General features: G+C 45.4%; 1 protein-coding gene across 6 annotated transcripts in view; it reads left to right on the top strand.

Annotated features, from left to right (window-relative positions):
* The window catches only part of PATJ (PATJ crumbs cell polarity complex component), a 3,332,662-nt gene that overhangs the window by 1,005,398 nt on the left and 2,307,236 nt on the right, over nucleotides 1-20,028 (top strand). For 5 of the 6 annotated variants that reach the window (XM_069642041.1, XM_069642045.1, XM_069642040.1 and 2 more), the window contains one exon: nucleotides 8,934-9,065. The exons of the other annotated variant lie outside the window; for it this stretch is intronic. In XM_069642041.1, coding sequence (XP_069498142.1) covers nucleotides 8,934-9,065 — 132 coding nt within the window. The remainder of the gene's footprint in view (nucleotides 1-8,933; nucleotides 9,066-20,028) is intronic. 6 annotated transcript variants of the gene reach the window in all.

The raw sequence follows: 20,028 nt of genomic DNA, 5'->3' as shown, positions 1-20,028 counted from the left end.
ATAATACCTCATCTATGTAAAATGTTTGAAGCATCTGGTTCTTCCGGGGTTCTTCCCGAGTCCACCAGGACAGCTTTGGTCACTGTTCTGCTTAAGCCAGATAAGGATTCCAGATATTGTGCATCGTATAGACCTCTGTCGTTGGTAAATACCGATAATAAGATCATCGCCAAGCTGTTAGCAGATAGGCTTCTTCCTCTTATGCCAGCTTTGGTTCTTCCGGATCAGGCGGGATTTATACCGGGCCGGTCTACTCGGAACAACCTTCGTAGATTGTTCACTCTGATGCACAACATTAACCCTGAGGTCCCTATTGTTGTCGCAGCACTCGATGCAGAAAAGGCATTCGACTCTGTCGAGTGGCCTTTTCTCTTCGAGGTTCTTAGGAGAGCTGGGATGGGTACCATGTTTTTGCAGTGGATTTGTTTGTTTTACACGGCCCCAAAGGCCCTAGTATATACTAACGGTATCCAGTCCGCTCCTATCTTTCCTTCGAGGGGCACTAGGCAGGGCTGTCTTTTTTCCCCTATCTTATTTGCTTTAGCTATTGAGCCAGTAGCCTGTGTTCTTAGGGAATTTCGTGCCCATAGGGGGGGGGGGGGGTTCACTTAGGTCCAATACATCTATTGTCTCCTTGTACGCGGATGAAATGTTATTATACATAAAGTACCCGCAAATTAATCTGAGTCCTGTGGTGGAGGAGATCCAGGAATTTTGGGCTCTGTCTGGTTTCTGTATCAATTGGGCAAAATCGGAGGTGCTTCCGCTTACCCCAGGTGTCTCCCCTGCAGACATTGGTGACTCTTTTGCGTGGCGTCTGCTGGGCATCCGTTATTTGGGTATCCGGGTTTCCACTGCCCCTGTTAGGCTTTACGAGGAGAATTATCTCGCCGCCTTAAAACTCTTGGAGCACAGAGGTGGATACGTGGTCCCGCCTTCCTCTTTCTCAGGCTGCTCGCATTGCATTGTCCAAGATGGTGGTGTTGCCTAAGTTGTTATATGTGTTCAACAATGTTCCGATTTGGCCTCCAGTTTCTTTTTGACAACGTGTGAAGGCAATATTAGGGGTGTCACGGTATTAGTTTTATGACGGTACGATAACCTTCTTGCAAAATGACGGTATATCATGGTTATCGCGGTATAGCAGGTGGAGTTAAACAATCTTAACTAATATTTTCTAAAAGGTCATAAATTGTCAGATTTATCATCACAAACAAAACCAGGCACCCAGAGTCAGAATTGGGCTTTTCAACATACTTTTCACTGAAATGCCACCCCTTGCTTCCACCAAACACAAACATGTGTTGAGAGGAGGAGGGGGAGAGCCCTGCTGCGACTGGCAAAGCAAACTGAATAGCTTTTCTTAAGTGGTCATTTAGGCTTTTAGCTCCCCCACTGGCTACTGGTGAAGATGAACATGTTGCCATATTTATAACATGCATGCCCCAGATCAATGGAGGCTGATGATAGTATAAGCTTGTGCGCATACTCACACACGCACACGCACGCTCTCTTTACGTTACAGCCTTTAGTTTACTTGTGGGCCAAAAGGTGTTCAGTAATCAAGGACATGTCACCCTTTGGTATGGCAGTAGGGAATACCCACGGAGATGAGTGAATTTCGCAGTGTGACTTATTATATGTTAATTCAATGATAGAACCAGGGACATCCCCCATATGTTTAGCAAACATACATTATAAATATATAAACCCCAAAGCCGCCAACCCAAAGTAAACCCTTTTCCTTCTTGGCACTGTAATTATTCTTCCTATTGCTAACATATTGATTTTGTGTCCGGCACGTGTAGTTTATGGAATGGCATTAAAAACTGCTCCAACTGAAACTACTTGGCAGATGGCACATCCAACAGTGCAAGACCAAGACTGCGCAGCACTTGCTTACTGCAGCTTTCCAAATCAGATTGAAAAGCACACTTAACGGTATACATGGTATACCGGTATGAACAATGTGACGGTTATTATTGTTCAATTGAGTGGTTCACGGTATCATTAACGGTATACTGTTATACCGTTACATCCCTAGAAGGCATTGATGAATAAATTGCTATGGGCCGGGAAGCATCCTCACGTCTCCCTGGAGACTGTGTCGCCCCTACTCCCAGGGGGGAATGGATGTGCCAGATCTTAATTTATATTATTTAGTGGTACACGTGCAGTATGCTATGTGGTGGTGGTCCCGCTCGGCTGACCTACCGCATTCTCATTTGGAGAAGGCCACCGCGTATCCTGACTATATTGGGGTATCCGGACTCTCTTGTGGGCTCCGCGGCTGAGAAGCCCCAAGGCTGAGATCCAGCCTATTGACATCACTATCAGAGGCTGGCACCGGCTCGCGGAGCGGACTGGGTTGCCCCAGTGGTACGCTCCGGCAATGGCTGTATATCGCGTTCGAGGCATCCCACTCATACACGAGAAGGTGTTTATTCAACACCTCACTAATCTCCAGATTCATACTTTGGGGATGTGGTGCTGGACATTAAATTTGTGCTCTGGGATGATCTCACGGCAAGGTGCCCTTGGAATCCTCTAACTCAGCTTCTGTATTTTCGGTTGCGGGAGGTGCTGAGAGCCAGGTGGAGTGCGTTCCCAGTCGCCCCTCTTCCCCTCTCATTTCATACGCCACTGCACCAGCGTCCACCAAGAAGCTAATCTCGACTCTGTAAGGTTTGTCCCGAGAGGCCCAACCTTCCTCTGGTACTGGTTATAGGGGTAGGTGGGAGAGCTCCCTGGGGAAGGTGTGGTCGGAAGAGCAGTGGTGTCGGATTTGCTTTCAGACCGGGGCTCTGTGTCATTTGTAGATTTCGCTTGATACACTTTAAATTTTCGCATCAGACATACTTCTCCCCTCTGAGATTACACAAGATGTTTCCTCTTCAGTCCCCGGAATGTAAGAGGGGATGTCAAACCCCTGCTGACTTTTTTCACGTGGTGTGGTTGTGCCCCTTGGTTTATGCTCTCTGGTCGAGCATACCAGAGGCTATGTCAAGCATGATTGATATGGATATCCCCCTCACCCCCGAATGCTGCCTGCTAGCGCTGATGGATTTTGGCTCTGCCAGCCAGAGACGCCTTGTTGGCATGGCTTCTGTGGTGGCCAGGACGCTTTTAGCACAGAAGTGGGGGGCCCTGGCGCCGCCCTCGTTCCAGCACTGGCTCAATCTGATGGCGTGCTGTGAACACAGAGACTCGGTACAATTTAACGCGTCCAACTGCCAGCAAACCTATTGGGGCCCATTCAAGAGTTATATGGCTAGGAAGGAGGAGTCGGAAGCGGATTCAGAGGTGTAGTGGATGGAGGGGTGACTCAGGGTTGTTTCTTACTATACATGGGCTGTGCAATGTTATGGTCACATTTTTGGGATGATGAAGTGGTGAAAAGGTTTAATTTCTGTCCAAATCCGTTTTTAGTCATGTGATTTTCTTTTTTGATTTTTTTTTTTTTCCTCCAGGTTGCTAAAGTATTTTGCTTATAATATACTTGGGAAGAGTATGGGGGGGGCTCCAGGGGGGTTTTGTTTCTCTACAATATTTAGTTGGGGGGGGGGGGGGGGTTCCTCGTTGGAATGCTCTTGAGTTTTGTTTATTGTTTGTTGTAAAATGCAAATAAAGACAATTAAAAAAAAGTGTAATGTAGGGGAGGCAGGATGTCTCCCTGTTGAAGACCAACCTAACCATCCCCCAGCCTTTATAGGCTATTGTACAATATCTCCTCTCATTTCCCCGCACTTTTCCTATGACGGTACTGGGACGAGGAAGAGGCGATTAGGAGTAATGAACACTAGTAACTCCTTTCACCACTCTAGTACTGGGACGAGGAATCTGCCTGTCAAGTATGTCCCTTTTAACTATGGTCCGGCAAGTCCAATTGGGAGCTTACACCTGCAAGCTGTCAAGTGGTTGCAGGTGTAGAAAAGGAGACCTAAGGAGCAACAGGGAGGCCTGTGTGGCAGAGACCAGCAGGGGACCCTTTCCGTGAGGAGGCAGCCGTGGTAGGACCTGAGAGGAAGCCAGGACGCTGGCAGTAGTTCCAGAAGACCTGTGGAGCCCAGAGCGAGGTGGCCATTAGACTGCCACAGCCATGTGAGCCTCTGTGATCGGGAGAAAGCAGCTGGAGCTGCGGGAAAAGGAGGAAAGAAGAAAGGAAGCCTTCTGCGTCCAGGGAAGAGGAGCTGCCGGCATTTGCTGGGAATCACCCGGAGTGCGAGCAGGGTTCGCAGAGACCAGCCCCAACAGCCTGCGAATCAGAGAAAAAGCAGCGGAGACACCGGAGAAGAACTCCAAGGACCGGTGTGTGCAGGGCAATAGCACTCGAAGCCGGGGTGCTTCTAGGGGCTACGCGTGAGTAACAAAGTGCCGTATGAAGCAAAATTGATATGACATTTTATTTATAGCGCACCCATACACAAGTGTTTCAAAGCGTGAGATATTCAGTTTGAATACCAAACTGAATGCAAACCTGAAGCAATATTAAATTAAGCATATTGAATATCAAACCGAATGAAAACTTGTGCGGTGGACATCACCTTCAAATCTAACTTAATATCAATGGGATCCCCCTTTCTAAATAGGAACAGATGTTTCCCTGGTTTGATGAGAGGAAGCCCTGGATCCCCTCAAAGATCATGATCTATGCTGTGCCTTGGTAATAGACAAATACATAAATACACTAGGAATTAGACATCATTCTGGCGCTGAAAACATTTCCCACTAGGTTAACAAGAACTATGTATTTACTATGATTACACATTTCTCCGGCTCCCTCAATGACCAAGCAGAATGCTGGAGCAGACTTAACCGGAACTCCATCAAATGTGAGCTTTCCAAGTCAGTTCTGCTTCACCTCTTCCAGTAGTAGGGTTCAGTTCCTTTCTTCATTTCAGACCTAGCCAGGCCTCAAGCTAGGCTCTTTCCAGAGAACTCTGTTGGCATAGAGTAATTTTGCCATGCTATCCTTTGTGACAGTCACTTCTGAGGAAGTCTTGGAGCCAGAGATATCCACTCGCTCCTTGTTGCAACCCCTCAAGCTGGTATATGGAGAAAACGATAGAGTACGTCCAAGCCCCATTATTGTTGTGGTCTTTGCGGCTGTCAGCAAAACACGCCGCCCCCCCCTCCCCCCCGGTCAACCCCCCCCCCACTGCCATCTTCTGAAATGAAGCATTACATTTAGGAGGCTCAACTGTTTTTCTGTGTAGGAAGAAAGGAGCACTACTTATTATATGCCCAAGTGTGAGGAGGTGTCAGGGGACCCTATAACGTGTTATTACGGGGTGCCAGTCATCCAGAGTTTAGCATGTTCAGGAGTCCTGAAATGTGCACCCTGGAGTTTAGAAAGGCCTTGAGCAGGAACAAGAGTTAGAGGGGAGGCTGTGGCTTGCAAACTCCAGCGAGAGAAGGAGACATGCAAGCAAACTGCGAGATAAATGGAGACTATGGTGGGAGCGGGACCACTGGGCTATCCAACTGCCATATTGTACGCACAGATTCTTGTCCACGCTTGAGTGCTGATGCCCTCTATTTTTCATATTATTTCTGAAATGGTACTTTACACCATGCTTTGGTCCCATCCCCTTCCCACAATACCCCGCAAGTATGGAGGAAAGGTTGACTATGGACAGGGGGTACAGTCATCACTATGTTGAGTAAATTGTTCTGTGGTGTTAAGTGCCTACCATACAAATAACACTAAAATCCTGTTCTCCCATAAAGATGCCTGGTTACTGTGTAAGTAAATGGATGCACATAGGCTATTGATCTCCCTTGAATGCAGGCAAGTCATGCCCAAAGAGAAGCTACATTTTATTTAATTGTGATTTGTCGATCATGCTTTACCTTGGATATATTTAATTCACTTTGTTTTTTTGCTCTTGTCTGTATTATCTGCGTTGCCTTTTCTCTTTTGAATTCCTGATGGTGTCGGTTCATTCCAGCCCTGAACTCCATTCCAGCTCTCATTTCAACCCATCCTGCACTTATTGTCAAGTCTTTCCCTAAATTGGTGCGCACTCTGCATGGTCTTGTTTATGGTAAACAACCACTCCTGAATAACTGGGTAACTGCAGACTCTCAACTGTGGCCAACAAGACGGTCTTCATAGATCTGAAAATACCTTTAACGTAGAGTTTCAGTACCCTCTAGGAAATGTTATTACACATGTCATAAGCCTTGCAATGGGATTCCTCCTACGGATAATTTTTGGCAATGGGCACCTATTGCTTGCACACCGTCTTGTTTGTATTACTCTCAAACCAGTAGTTAGCTAATATTTTGATCAAAAGCCAGGATTAGACCACCCAAAGTACTATTTGTTAGCTCACCACGTCACTCCCCCGACAGGCCTGGATGATCCCTGTGTATGGACCCTCAGGCTTATTTCTTGCCAGGTGACCCCTCACTGACCCAAGAGCAGCTGGTGCTTTTGACCTACACTGAAGAATTGTAACGCTCACCTGATTCCCGTAGAGGCGCCGGTCTTGACTGGGCGTATACCGTATCTTCAAAGGTGATGTGTAACACACGGCTGGCTCTTTGGGCTGGACCTCTGTGCACTGTATGACTGGCTCGAAGGGTAAGATGTCTGCAGATAGAAAATGTGGGATTAATGAACTGGGTTATTGAATATCTCTCTCTTCTTCCCTTTCTCTTCTCCTGTAGAACCCCAAAGGTTAACGCTCTCACCTTAGGTAAGTGAACGCCGTGCTCTCCATCTGCCTCGAGGCAGGGTGCTGTAACCAGTTTCTTCACTGGATAAGGGGAGCAGGCCTCTTGACTTCAGAGGACTGCTGTCCGTCGTTTACTGCACGAACGGTAAGTTTCGAGTAATTCTAATGTCTTTAAAGTCTTTAGTAATGATGTCTCTTGTTTTGCAGGGTTCCGGCGATGGCGGATGGCGGGCTGAAGTGAGTTGAAGACGGAGCCCGTGTGATGAATAGAGGCGCCTGGAAGCACGTAAGTAAGCGCTTGTTGCCTGCTTCACGATGCGCTCTAACTGTCTTTTTATTTTGCAGGTACAAGTTCGGGGCGGCTGCAGGGTGCCGGAATACCCACTGGGTTAGATGTGGAAAGGAGTAATGGCACGTGAGTATTAAAGTTCCCCAATGTCTTTAAACGCACCTTGTTTTGTCTTTCAGATGCGGGATGCAGCGCCGAAGGCCTCCGGAGCGTGCGAAGAGTTGGTAAACTTTTGTCTTTCAGATGCCGGAATGCAGTGTGAAGACCTCCGGAGCGCACGAAGAGTAGGTAAGCCTTTGTCTTTCAGATGCCGGAATGCAGCGCGAGGCGTTGGTGACAGCCGATGGACCAGGTAAGTGAAGAGCTGTCACTGAAGACCGTAATGCTAACCTGTTCTTTCTTGTCTTTATAGGTGTTGCTGAAGACTGGGTTCAGAATGGTAAGCCTTTTTCCTTAGGCCCAGGATCAGATGCAGAAGACACGATGAGTGTTCTGCTGCTGAGAATGCAGAATAACGCAAAGCAAGATTCATCCATCTGGTGTGGTTTAAATAGCCTCCTGCAGTGCTTAGGTCTCTCCTTCCACAGCCACGCCTAGGCAAGAAAAGAGTTCCTGCTTTCCAGAAGAGTTCCAGTGTTCTGAATCTAGGGAGTGGCTCCTGCCCCACCCAACAGGAAAAGTAGTTCCAAACAGAAGAGGATCAGAGACTCAACTGGCAGGCAAGTAAGCAGCATGGTCTGCTGCAGGTAAGTCCACCCAAGCATTATGAGCCCGGCGCTTCCAGCGCTGGGACTGGGCATATTTATGAGCCTGGTGCCACTGGCGCCAGGACTGGGTCCAAAAGGTCCCAATTGGGACTGGTTGGCACTCGGAACCTGGGTTACGGATCTGCTTCCAAGGGAGTTGGGAAAACCCTGACCTTTTGGAAGCAGAGATCATGACAAGAATCCAGATCACATTACCTAGACACCGGAACAGGTAGACCAACATCAATATGTTTCAGGGAACGAGATTTATTACATTGATCAGAACTCAAAGAAATGGCTTGTGGAAAGTCTCTGCTCCGCCCCTACATTGCAGAAGTTATATTTCCTTCTGCAGTACAGGGAGGGTCTTCATTCTGTCACACCACCCTCTGGCTCTAGCTAATCAAAACTTGTATGGCCTACTTTCTTTAACCAATCCTTGCAAAGATGGTCTTATTGTCATCACTGGGTGGGTTTAGGGGCTTGCCCTTTGGTTCCAGTGCCTATTGGGCAAGTGAGGTAAACACATAAGTATATTTGTATTACTGTAAAAATTAGTGGAATTGCAAAGTTATTTTAGTATCCAGCCATCGGTGCGCGTGATGGAATCCCCGTTCTAAAATGAAATGCCATCACGTGCGCCGAGGCTATGACGTAGTTATGTTGACAGTTTACAATGTTTAGGATTATCTTGCCTCTGCTTTTGATGAGTGGACGCATTTGGGGTCTTATAATTACCGAACCTTAAATAAACCTACTATATGATTACCATTATCGGTTGTGGTCATTACTTCAGTTATCATTTCCAAACTTCATATTCTTCATTTTACTCTGAAAACTATGAAATCATCGTTTCCGGTTCTGGGATCTTAGCAAATGACTTTGCTGGGTAGGTCCCATATACAATTCAGTCCATAAATGTTGCAGTCTGTCTCATAATTCATCCATCCGGGCACTCGATGCAAGATCATTAGAAATACTTACTAGATATGCAGTACGTTTCCAGATGCTTGTACCACATGACGTCACCCACTTTGGCTACCCTCACTTTTTCTGTCACCTCGAGTTCTATATATGCTATCGACGTATGGTTAACTTCATACTTTCCTACAGATCGGATTTTTATCTTCTCACAGTCTGTATATTTTGCCTTTATATTGGTCATGGAAAGTCCAGGATTTTCGACCAACGCAGATCTACTATTTGTATTTCCAGGTTGAACTCAAGAAAGATATTGATGCTGAAGAAGATGGAGACGGTGAGCTTGCGCTCTGGTCTACAGATGTAAGAGTTGTGGAACTCATGAAAGACTCTAAGGGATTAGGATTTAGCATTTTAGACTACCAGGTAGGCTTTAAAAATAAAATAAAGTCTAAATCTAAAGGTTTAAAAGTTGATAAAATCTCAGTGCAAACTTCTTCTGAGGCAGCCGCTTGTATTGTTCACACTTGTTTATTTTGAAGGATCCTAAGGTTTTAGCTGAATAGTTTGAGGTTGCTTGACTGAAACAGTGATGTGTGCTTAAAGAAATCTGTATTTCTCTTGTTACACCAAAATGATGTACTGTATATTATTCATGTTTTCCCGGTTTGGCTACAAGGATTGATGAGACTGACAAAGTGGTGCAATAGTGGTTGCTATAGACTTGTATTAAATGAAAACCACACCTATGTATCCCTAACTCTAGGGGGGTTTCCTTACCTAAATTAAGGAAACTTGAGTGCTTGTCAGGAAGTCTGTGTAAGTCAAAGCAAAAACCCCCTGTCCCGGTCACAAAGGCTCCCACCCTTTTCCTGTCACTATAACAAAATACCATAAAGTCCAGCTACTGTTCATAATCCAGGAGAATGACTCCCTTCTCCTGGATCTAAAGCGTCCGAACGCCTTTCAGGTTCTTTAAACAAAAGTTCCACAAAAGTTCTGGTTCTTTGTTACCCAACAGAAAACAACTGGTTGCATAAAGTTCTTGTGGGGCTAGGAGAATGACTCCTTTTCCTAGCTGGTTCCACAATGTCTTTCACAGTTCTTAATAAGATTTGTTGCTCCCTTATGGAGGTTTTCTCAATCAATTGTGCTTTCTCTACAACTCTCGGCCTGCCCCACTGGGACGATGAAGCTGTGCCCCGGAGTCCCTTCCGTCTCTTCAGCACCATACTCCAGTGGAACAGGACTGAGGACTGCATCACAAATTGGCTTATGAATTTCGTTTTTTCTTTATATTTTACAGTCTGAAAGGGTTTTCTTTCTATTTTTCTTGATGTTTAAACTCGAAGGAACATGACAAGGTTAACGGTTTTCTTCTCATCTCTGAGGAAGGTGCGATCAAGGTAATGAGCTGAAAAGACAGGACTCTTGGCAGAATCTGGTGTTGACCAATCAGCAGGAGTAACATTGGTATTGACAGAAGATGTTTGGTGGTCCAGCGCTAGACGATTCTGGGGTGTGCACCGTGTATCTCTACTTTGACACAGGTCTTCCCAGCTACTTGATGTTTGGATAGAGAAGGAGAGCATAAACTATCCCCAGGCCTCCAAACCTTTTAGGCCCCTTTTGCTGTACTTTCCAGGATCAATAAGATGACTCCCTTTTATGGAGTCAAGGAGTTTGGGTTTCAGGTTCACGGTGTATGGAAATCATGGTGGCAACTGTAAAGATGGACACAAATGATCACAGTTAAAGGGTGTTCATGAAACTATAATGAGTGAGAAAAACACCTATTCTAAACCTAAATCTAAGATGGGAGCAAGCTGCGACCATCAAATAAGGCAGTCCTAGTGGCGTCTTGTCAAATAAAATGGGCCTGGGTCTCCCTTCCCCACGTTTTAAGCATGGGACAAAGCGGGACTCCTGAGCACATCACACTCCTGGGCCTCTCCAGCATGAGGTTCACAATTCCATTCAATGATCTCAGAACCTACAGGGGCCAAGTCTCTTACCTTAGAAGGCCTGCGGGATCAAAAACAACAAACAAAAGTTCCTTCAGTGATCTTGCACATTGGGCGATTGATTTTCACCCCTTGGATCTCCTTCCGCCGGGCTCAGAGCCTTCTTGCAACGTAGGCCTCCCTGTGCCGGGTTCACTACAGCCTTTCACTCTGACTATCACGACTATCACAATGCAGGATTTACTTCTCTTCGTTTTTCCCTTGGCCTCACTCTGTCGGGTTCACATAGCCATCTTTAACACAGTTCATGAATTTCTAACACAATTGATGATTTGCTTCATTTCATCTGAAAGCATGGTTTCCCTTCTCCTAGCTTTCTCTTGGCAATGGGTCAGAGACTTTCGATTGTACAAGGGATCCTTGTAGGACCACTCTGGCACATCATGCCACCCTTTCCTAGGGCCTTCCAGTACTAGCAGTTTCAACACAAAACAAAAGGGGCCAGTGAGAGGGACTACTCTGCAGCTGGCCCTTCTCTGGGCTTTACCAAAGGTTTAAACACACACATGTTCTTTGTTCACAAGTTCCTTGCTTTCATAAAATGTTTCCGATTGCAACCTTGAGCTCATCACTGTTCGGTTTGCTATCAGCTGTCTCGGACTCACCGGCTGTGTTGAACCCATTGCCTTGTCTTACTTCTGGAGTCGACGGTACCACGGTAGCTAGCGTGCCTGCCCACCTGTGCTATCAATGTGGGAGGGCCCGTGCACCGTTGACAATTGTTGCTCCACACGTCAGCTGTAAATCCCAGTCTTACGTTTTCTTTTCCGGAGGCTTCGCGGGTTGAAAAAGGCAGGGGCACTTCCTTCCTTGTTGTTGTTTCAGCTTTTGCCACCTTTCTTCTCCATTTGAACTTCAATCCTGGAATAGCTGCTACGTTCGGTTGGCCTTGCTCATAGTGTGCTCTCGTGCTTTGCTTTTTATCCCTGTGGGGAAGGTAAAGGGCCGTCAGGTGTGTGTGGTTAGGTTCAATTGCCTGACTCTGCCTGACCCTTGTGTTGGGACATGTCAGGTAAACGGCGCTGGTGTTAGTCTGTTGCTGTCACAGTGTAAGAAAGTGTTTGTGTCGGAAAGGGGGTTGGGGGATAGAGCTTCTAAATATCCTACAGGGTAGGATGGGGAAGAAGATGTCATAAGGAAGGGAGTGGTTGGTCAACTCAGAAAGGTGAGATTTCTAGGATTTGTGAAATGAATAGGGGGGTTGTGGGAACGGTAGTGTGTTATCAAAGTATACTGGGAGTTTGGGAAAGAATAATTAGAGGGATGTGGAGAAGAATGACTGGGAGTATTCAGGTGGCAAACAGGGATTCTGGGAGATATGGTTTTCGAATGAAACAGGGTTTCTAATAGATTTACCAAATGCGGAGGGGTTGTTGGATTCTGGTAAAGGAGGTTCATTGTGTGGAAGGGAGGTCGAGTGGATACAGCCTATAAAAGCCTCAAGGAACTAATCTTCCTCATCCCTTTCTCCGGTATAATACAGCGCCATACCTCTCTCCCCCACCCCCCGATGATAACCCCGGGCTCCCCTACCCACGTGATCCTCCCTCGCTCGTCCACTCCCAGGGTTGGGATCTGAGAGCGCTTGCCCTTTCCTGGCCACCTGAATAAGGGATGCTCGAGGTCTGCTTGGGAGAATACCCTCCGGTTTCTCACAACGGACACTGTATCTTCTCAACCGCTGAGGTGAGTGTTCTCAGTTCATATTATTTACTATGAGTAAACGAAGTGGGAATAAATCTCTCGCCATTGCTAAAATAAACCTGCCACTGTAAAAGCTTTGGAGTCGTAGTTGAGACTGGTGGGGATGCTTCCCAAATGTGACACTAACAAAATATATGAAGTACAAAAACACACAAAAACACAACAGTCTCATGATGCGTCTCACACCATGAAATAAATACTCATGTCCTTATTACAATAAACACTCTTAGGTGTATTGAATAATTTGAGAGAATTGTAACAATGTTGAAAAGCAAATATCCGGAAGTAACCAATAACAAATTCTAGTATGAGAAGTGGGTTTACTCCTGGTTATCTTGTTTGGTTTTCGGTATCAATAATACTTCTAACATGGTAGTTAGTGCGGTACAGGTTCGCTTTTATTGATGATTTTTGAAAATTCCACTTGAATACAATGATTAGTGTGTAGAACACTGTTATGGCATTTTGTGCCTTGGTGCGGTCAGCCGACACGTGTTTCAACCCATAAGGGTCTTTCTCAAGGCTGAACAATATTCAAAGGTGCATAGTGATATGTGGTAAAAAGCATTTTGTGACCATCATGTTAATTTAACAACATTAAACGTGGTGGGTGATGTGTGGTGGTGGTAGGAGGTTTTAAAAAACATTGCATAATTGTATATTGCATTTACAAGTTGGAATATTAACACAGTAGACCGAGGAAAAAGGGGGGGAAAAAAAGGAAGGAGAGGTTAAGCAAGAGCGGTGGGGAGGAGGATAGACTGAAGGAGGATTGGAGAAATAGGTGGTCTTCTTACCAGGTATGTCATGCTATGATCCCCAGGTGGGGTTCTAATTGTGTTGTGGGTGGCTGTCCTTTTGGCAGTCTAGCTCCTTTTGGGCTCTAAAATAAATAATAATAATGAATTGGTCCGTTGTTACAATGGTAAATGATTTGGAATTTAAAGTCCGAAGGAGGTGGGCTGAGCCCTTCCTTCGGTATGGCGAGTTTCAGCGAGGGTTGGATCGGGGTGGTATAGCTTACCTTCGTCAGAGTATCGTCTGTGATGAGTCGCTCTCTGCGGCTTCAGTGTTGAATGAATGCCGCCATGTTCGTTATACTTACGCATGCGCCTACCAACCAGGGCTGGACTGGCGGCGCATGCGTGAGCGTGTAGTGTCCCAGCGGGTGCTAATGCGCGTGCGCGAAGAGATAGTGTCCTTGGGATGCAATTGCGCATGCGCGAATGCGAGTTCGCGATACTGATGTGTGCACAATTTGATGTTTGTCTGGTCGGGCCATGGTCTAATGGGGTGAGGTGGTATGGGCCCAGGAGGTGCAATTCAAAGGGGATCAGAATGGGAGGGTGTGAGTGGTGGTTTGCTGAGTTCTATTATGAGTGATGACTCATTTCAAGTGTGAATGGAAATACTTTCCGAATGGTCAGTCGTGGCTTGTCAGAGATCTGGTTTGGGCCAAGGTGTAGTGCCCATAGTGGAGGCATATTTGGTGGTCAAGAAGGTTACAGAAAGACATTGAGGTCGTGATCTCTGTTGAGACCATTTTTAACACATCTGAAGTGGCAGATAAGTCGCGCTTCTTCTTGTCTGAGTTTCTGGATTCTGTCTCCTCCTCTCGGGCCCAGCTTGACAATTTTCAGTCCGATGAACCTTATTTCACTTTTGTCGTTCATTTGATGGTACTTCTGCCAGTGATTGGCCAGCGGTAGTTTAGGATCTTGCGAATGTATGCTGTTCATATGTTCCCTTATCCTGATGCGGGCTTCTCGGATGGTACTGCCAATATATATCTTGTCACATACGCAAATCAAAGCATAGATCACAAACTTGCTTCTACAGTTAATGTGCTCGGTGATTTTGAATATTGGGCAACCTACGAATTTGGCACATTTGGTTTGTGTCGCATACTTACACATTGAGCAAGTTCCGCATTTGGTGAAGCCTATTGGTGTTTGCTTGCTGAGCCAGTCTTGTGCCATGATGTGTTTCTCCGCGAGAAAGGAAGGACTAAGTAGGTTCCTTAGAGTTGGTGCTCTTTTGAATGACATGCTTGGATACGCCTCAAGTTGCGGTTCGATATGTTCATCCATACGGAGTAACTCCCAATGTTTGGTTAAGATTTTTTGCAGGGCATGACTGTCTTGGTTGTATCTTGTAACAAATCTTATCTTGGGGTTGCATTCCTGTCTTCTGGGTTTAGGTGATAGCAGTGTAGATCTTTGAATGTGTATTGCTTGCTCTCTTGCCGGTGTCAGGCTTTGGGCGGAGTAGCCTCGACATCTAAATCTGCGGTCCAGTAGGTCGCATTCTTCTGTGAAGGATTTGTCTGTGCTGCAGTTCCTTCTCGCCCGGATGTATTCACCTTTTGGGATATTTCGTATGACACTGTTCCTGTGGCAACTTTGTGCATGCAAGGTTGAGTTCACTTCCGTTGGTTTACGGAATGTTCTGGTTGTAATTTTGTTGTCTTCTATCATAATCTTGAGATCCAAAAAGTCTATTTGTTCAGAGCTGATGTGGCTAGTTAGTTCAATGCCATAGTTGTTTGTATTGAGGTAATCCATATATTGGTTTAGTTCATTTTCAGTCCCTTTCCATATCAGGATGATATCATCTATGAAACGAGCCCAGTTGACAATGAGGCTGGTGTATTTGGTTTCCTTCATTGCATGCTCTTGTTCGTAGGTATGCATGAAGCAGTTGGCTAGTGCTGGAGCATAGCTGGCTCCCATAGCAATCCCCTTAGTTTGCTTGTAGTATTCACCGTTGAAGATAAATATGTTGTTGTTGAGTGAAAATTTCAGGAAGGATTTGGTCATTTCAACTTGATCGAGGTGTGACGCTGACTCGTATTTGAGGAGGTACCCCATACTCGATATTGCAAGTTCATGGTCAATTGATGTGTACAGGGCCTTGACATCAAGGGTGGCCATTAAGTAGTTCGGTTCCCATTCGATTTTGGAAAGTATCTCCAAAGTGTGCATGGTATCTCTGAGATAGGTAGGGATCTTGATGATGAGTGGCTGTATTACATTGTTAATGTATCTTGCTAGTGCTTCCGTGATACCGCCAATACCACTCATAATCGGTCTTCCTTCTGGAATGGTGTCAAAGGTTTTATGGATTTTCGGTAAAAAGTATAGCGTTGGCATAATTGGATGATCCGTTCTGAGGTAGTCATATTCATCCTCTGTAATGAGTCCTATCTCTTGGTATTTGGTAAGGAGTTCTCGGTGTTCCCTGAGAATCCTGGCTTGGGGATTGTTGTCCAGTTTCTCGTAGTTGCCCGGTATTTGGAGGTGGTTCAGGGCCATTTTGATGTAGTCTGTTCTTTCCATAATAACTATGTTGCCACCTTTGTCGGCTTCCTTTATCACGATACTTGTTTCTTCTTGTAGATTCTTAAGTACGGTTTGTTCCTCATTTGTTAGGTTGTTTTTATCATTAGTACCTCTGGTACATCGATCTTCCAATTTGTGAAGGTCATTGATCACAGCTTGATGAAAGGTGTCTATATAGTTCTCTGCAAAAAGTTGTGGATTGAATTTAGATTTGCTTTTAAGCTCTGGGATTTTCATGGATACACTCTGAATCCCTAATTCTTGCATGCATTCTTGCTTGCTCTTGTTGTTCTCTGCAAGCGTGCTTAGGAGATGGATGTCTTCAAGGTCTCTGATGGTGAACAAGCTGGGTTTTGGTACTGTTTCTGGTGGTTTGTAAACCGTTGCTTTGGTTGCGAAGAATTTAGTGAGTTTGAGGCGTCTAGTAAATTTAAATAGATCTATTTGTATATCTACAAAGTTGTTCTTGCTTGATGGTGAGAAGGACAATCCCTTGTTGAGTACCCTTATTTCCAGATTCGTAAGTTCTCTGTGTGACAGGTTCATGATCAGATTTTGTTGTGTTTCTGTCCCACAGTTTTCTGTGATTGTGACCTTGTTTGTCTTTGTTCGATTTCCTCTTCCAGGTCTCTTGCGTCCTCCGTCTGTTCTTCCCCCTCTTCTTCTTCTTGAGGGGTTCCTGTATTTGTCAATCGAGTTGCGAAGGATACCGATTTTTTGTTGGTGTTGGGTTGTGATTTCAGGCGACTTGCCTTCCTGTGTAGCTTTATTTGGTCTAAAAAAGACCGCTTAGCTGTTGCCTTTTCTGGTAAATTTGATGATTCTTCCTGTTCACTGTCAATGTCCGAACTTGCACCCGAGGTGTTTGGGGTACTTTCTTTGGATTTCTGTTGCTGTTGATTCTGATCATATTTGGGTTGGTAGGTGAAGACCCGGTCTTCCCTGTAGTCTTTGTCGTCTCTGAAGAATTTATGCAGTTTTCTCATTTTGACTTCGTCTTGGTGGGTTTTTAGTATTCTATACATAGTTTTGTAATTCTTCTCCTTGGTTGCTTTGGGGGCATCGTATATCTCTATTTCCTTTTTTAGTTCTTCTAGTAGAATCACAACTCTTTCATGTTTTCTTTTGGCGTGTTCAATCAGCAGTTCTATCATTCGTAATGAGCCTGTTATGAGGTTTTGTTCCCATTCATCTGCTAAATCCGAGTCGAGTGGGTCATCAAAATCCGGAAAGATAACTATCCTGAGACCCCTCGGTACTTTCTTTTGTTCCGCATATTCCTGCATTGTTGTTTTCTCCCAGAATTTATTGATTTCTTTTTTAGACAATTTTTCTAGTCTCATGAATTTGTGCTTTAGATCTTCTTGTAGATTTGAATCTCGGAAGGCGTTATCCGTGGATCCTCGTGGGGCAAATAGCGCCCTGATGTCTTCATTCCTTGACATCATGTATTCTGCCATTCTTTGGTTGTTCCTTTATTCGTATTGAGTTTGTTTAGGAAAATTCCAGGCGTTTGAGCAAGGCTGGTTCCCTAGTAGTAATTAAAAGGTCTGGTTGGCTCTAGGATTGGAACTTGCCCATGCTAAGCACCACTTATAGGTTGGACGGTTTGTTCTGGTGTCACAAGATCACAGGAGTGGTTTGGGGTTTAGGATTTGGACACTATCTCTTCGCGCACGTGCATTAGCACCCGCTGGGACACTACACGCTCACGCATGCGCCGCCAGTCCAGCCCTGGTTGGTAGGCGCATGCGTAAGTATAACGAACATGGCGGCATTCATTCAACACTGAAGCCGCAGAGAGCGACTCATCACAGACGATACTCTGACGAAGGTAAGCTATACCACCCCGATCCAACCCTCGCTGAAACTCGCCATACCGAAGGAAGGGCTCAGCCCACCTCCTTCGGACTTTAAATTCCAAATCATTTACCATTGTAACAACGGACCAATTCATTATTATTATTTATTTTAGAGCCCAAAAGGAGCTAGACTGCCAAAAGGACAGCCACCCACAACACAATTAGAACCCCACCTGGGGATCATAGCATGACATACCTGGTAAGAAGACCACCTATTTCTCCAATCCTCCTTCAGTCTATCCTCCTCCCCACCGCTCTTGCTTAACCTCTCCTTCCTTTTTTTTTCCCCCCCTTTTTCCTCGGTCTACTGTGTTAATATTCCAACTTGTAAATGCAATATACAATTATGCAATGTTTTTTAAAACCTCCTACCACCACCACACATCACCCACCACGTTTAATGTTGTTAAATTAACATGATGGTCACAAAATGCTTTTTACCACATATCACTATGCACCTTTGAATATTGTTCAGCCTTGAGAAAGACCCTTATGGGTTGAAACACGTGTCGGCTGACCGCACCAAGGCACAAAATGCCATAACAGTGTTCTACACACTAATCATTGTATTCAAGTGGAATTTTCAAAAATCATCAATAAAAGCGAACCTGTACCGCACTAACTACCATGTTAGAAGTATTATTGATACCGAAAACCAAACAAGATAACCAGGAGTAAACCCACTTCTCATACGCACCAAATTGGGGTCCTGGCTAAACCCCAAACCACTCCTGTGATCTTGTGACACCAGAACAAACCGTCCAACCTATAAGTGGTGCTTAGCATGGGCAAGTTCCAATCCTAGAGCCAACCAGACCTTTTAATAACAAATTCTAGGTGTGCAAACACATAGCCAATTTCTGGATATGCAAACATATAGCCAATATATTATTTACTGTTCACTCTTGCTGCCTTTAGTTTCATGGAATGTCTAAGTGTATCTTCAAACAGCTTGTGTGCTCCCTCCTGGACTTTCGTTAATTTCTGTTACCTATTGGTACGATTTTGAATGACAGTCAATCGCCTTCACCCACTCTTGCTGGGGTTTGCTTCTTGGTCCCTGTACAGCTGGCTGTCGGGAAGCGAACTAGGGACTCTACCTTCCTTCCCTGTAGAAAACGTCCATCAACCACCTCTCTGGATACTGTTCCGGTTGGTGCAAGCAGCTGTGCGAACAGATAGGGTTAGGAGTTTTGGCGTGGTTTCAGCACAGTTGCTGGACTGCCCAGTTCACCCAGTACAGGTCACTCCACCCCAACTCAGTCTCTGTCCTTCTGTAGGGTTGACTCTCGGCCGACGGGTATGACGCTTTCCCCATGTTTTAGGAACAACGTACTTCTGATCGATTGGGGTGTTCTGCCACTGCTTCTCCGGTCCGGCTTGCTTCTCGCCCAACAGCCACCAGCTTTCAGTTATATAGCGTTTGGCGTTCTGCCTCCATGCGGGATGGCTATTCTCTTCCTCGTTTCTGCTTTCTCCATGTCCAACACCCAGTTGCGAGATGTCCTTGTGGGTTCCCTTTAACCACACCCTCCTCGTCTCTTGCTCGAGCCTCTCAAGCCTGCCTTAGGGTGTTCTCTTGGCTTTGATCTCTCTCTCTTTCTCGACTTTTCTCTCCACCTCGACTGCTCTGTTTCTCTCTCCGGTATCTTTCCCAGTACCTTTCCATCTTCGTTTGGTTCTGACGCCCTGATATAGTATGCTCCGCCCTGACTTAACATCCATTCCTTTGACTACAGCTGCTCTGGTGTTTTTCCTACTCATTTGTAGTGTTCTCAGGAGTTTCTCCGTCTCAGTACCTAAACTATCTAGGTAGTTCGATGTTTCACAGTAAAACATGTCTAAAACCATGTGTTTAGACATGAGTTTAGACTCCTAAGGTTCAGGGCCTACCGTCAACCTACTGGGTTAGGGATTAAAAGGCTTGTGCCTCCCAATCGCGTCCTTGTGCCCAGGTGAGGAGTCCCACCTCATGAGATCCTCCCACGTGTTACCACCCATAGGGGACTATTGGTTAGCAGCCTTTCCTCCCTAGCCTCCTGAGAAGGGATTCTCCCCTGGGGAGAAGTTAAGCCATCAGAAGGATTGTCACACCAGGAGCAAACCTTGAGAAGTAAACATGTGTAGCGCTATTAAGGAAGAGTTGCCAACAGGCCTTGCAATATCAGAATTCACCTTTATTCAGTTCTAGATAGCAGCTGGGACTTGTTCCAATCTTTCCAAAAGTCAGAAACAATACAATGCTCAATGTGTGGAAGAGTTAAAACAAGTATTAATGATATAGGGCCAGTTGGCAAAACTGTAAAGAACTACTTGAGGAAAACAGTACATCACAGCAGGTCTTTACTCTAAGCACAATTTGCTTTGTATGCATCAGACAGGTTTTGTGCTCTTCAAACTGGTTTTTATTTTAGATGTCCGTCGTTGTGTCAGATCAACAAAACACACAACTCATTCT

The sequence above is a fragment of the Ambystoma mexicanum genome, chromosome 1q (genome assembly GCF_040938575.1).
Source record: "Ambystoma mexicanum isolate Mex_15411 chromosome 1q, UKY_AmexF1_1, whole genome shotgun sequence".
NCBI lineage: Eukaryota > Metazoa > Chordata > Amphibia > Caudata > Ambystomatidae > Ambystoma > Ambystoma mexicanum.
This window is presented reverse-complemented; position numbering and strand designations above follow the sequence as displayed.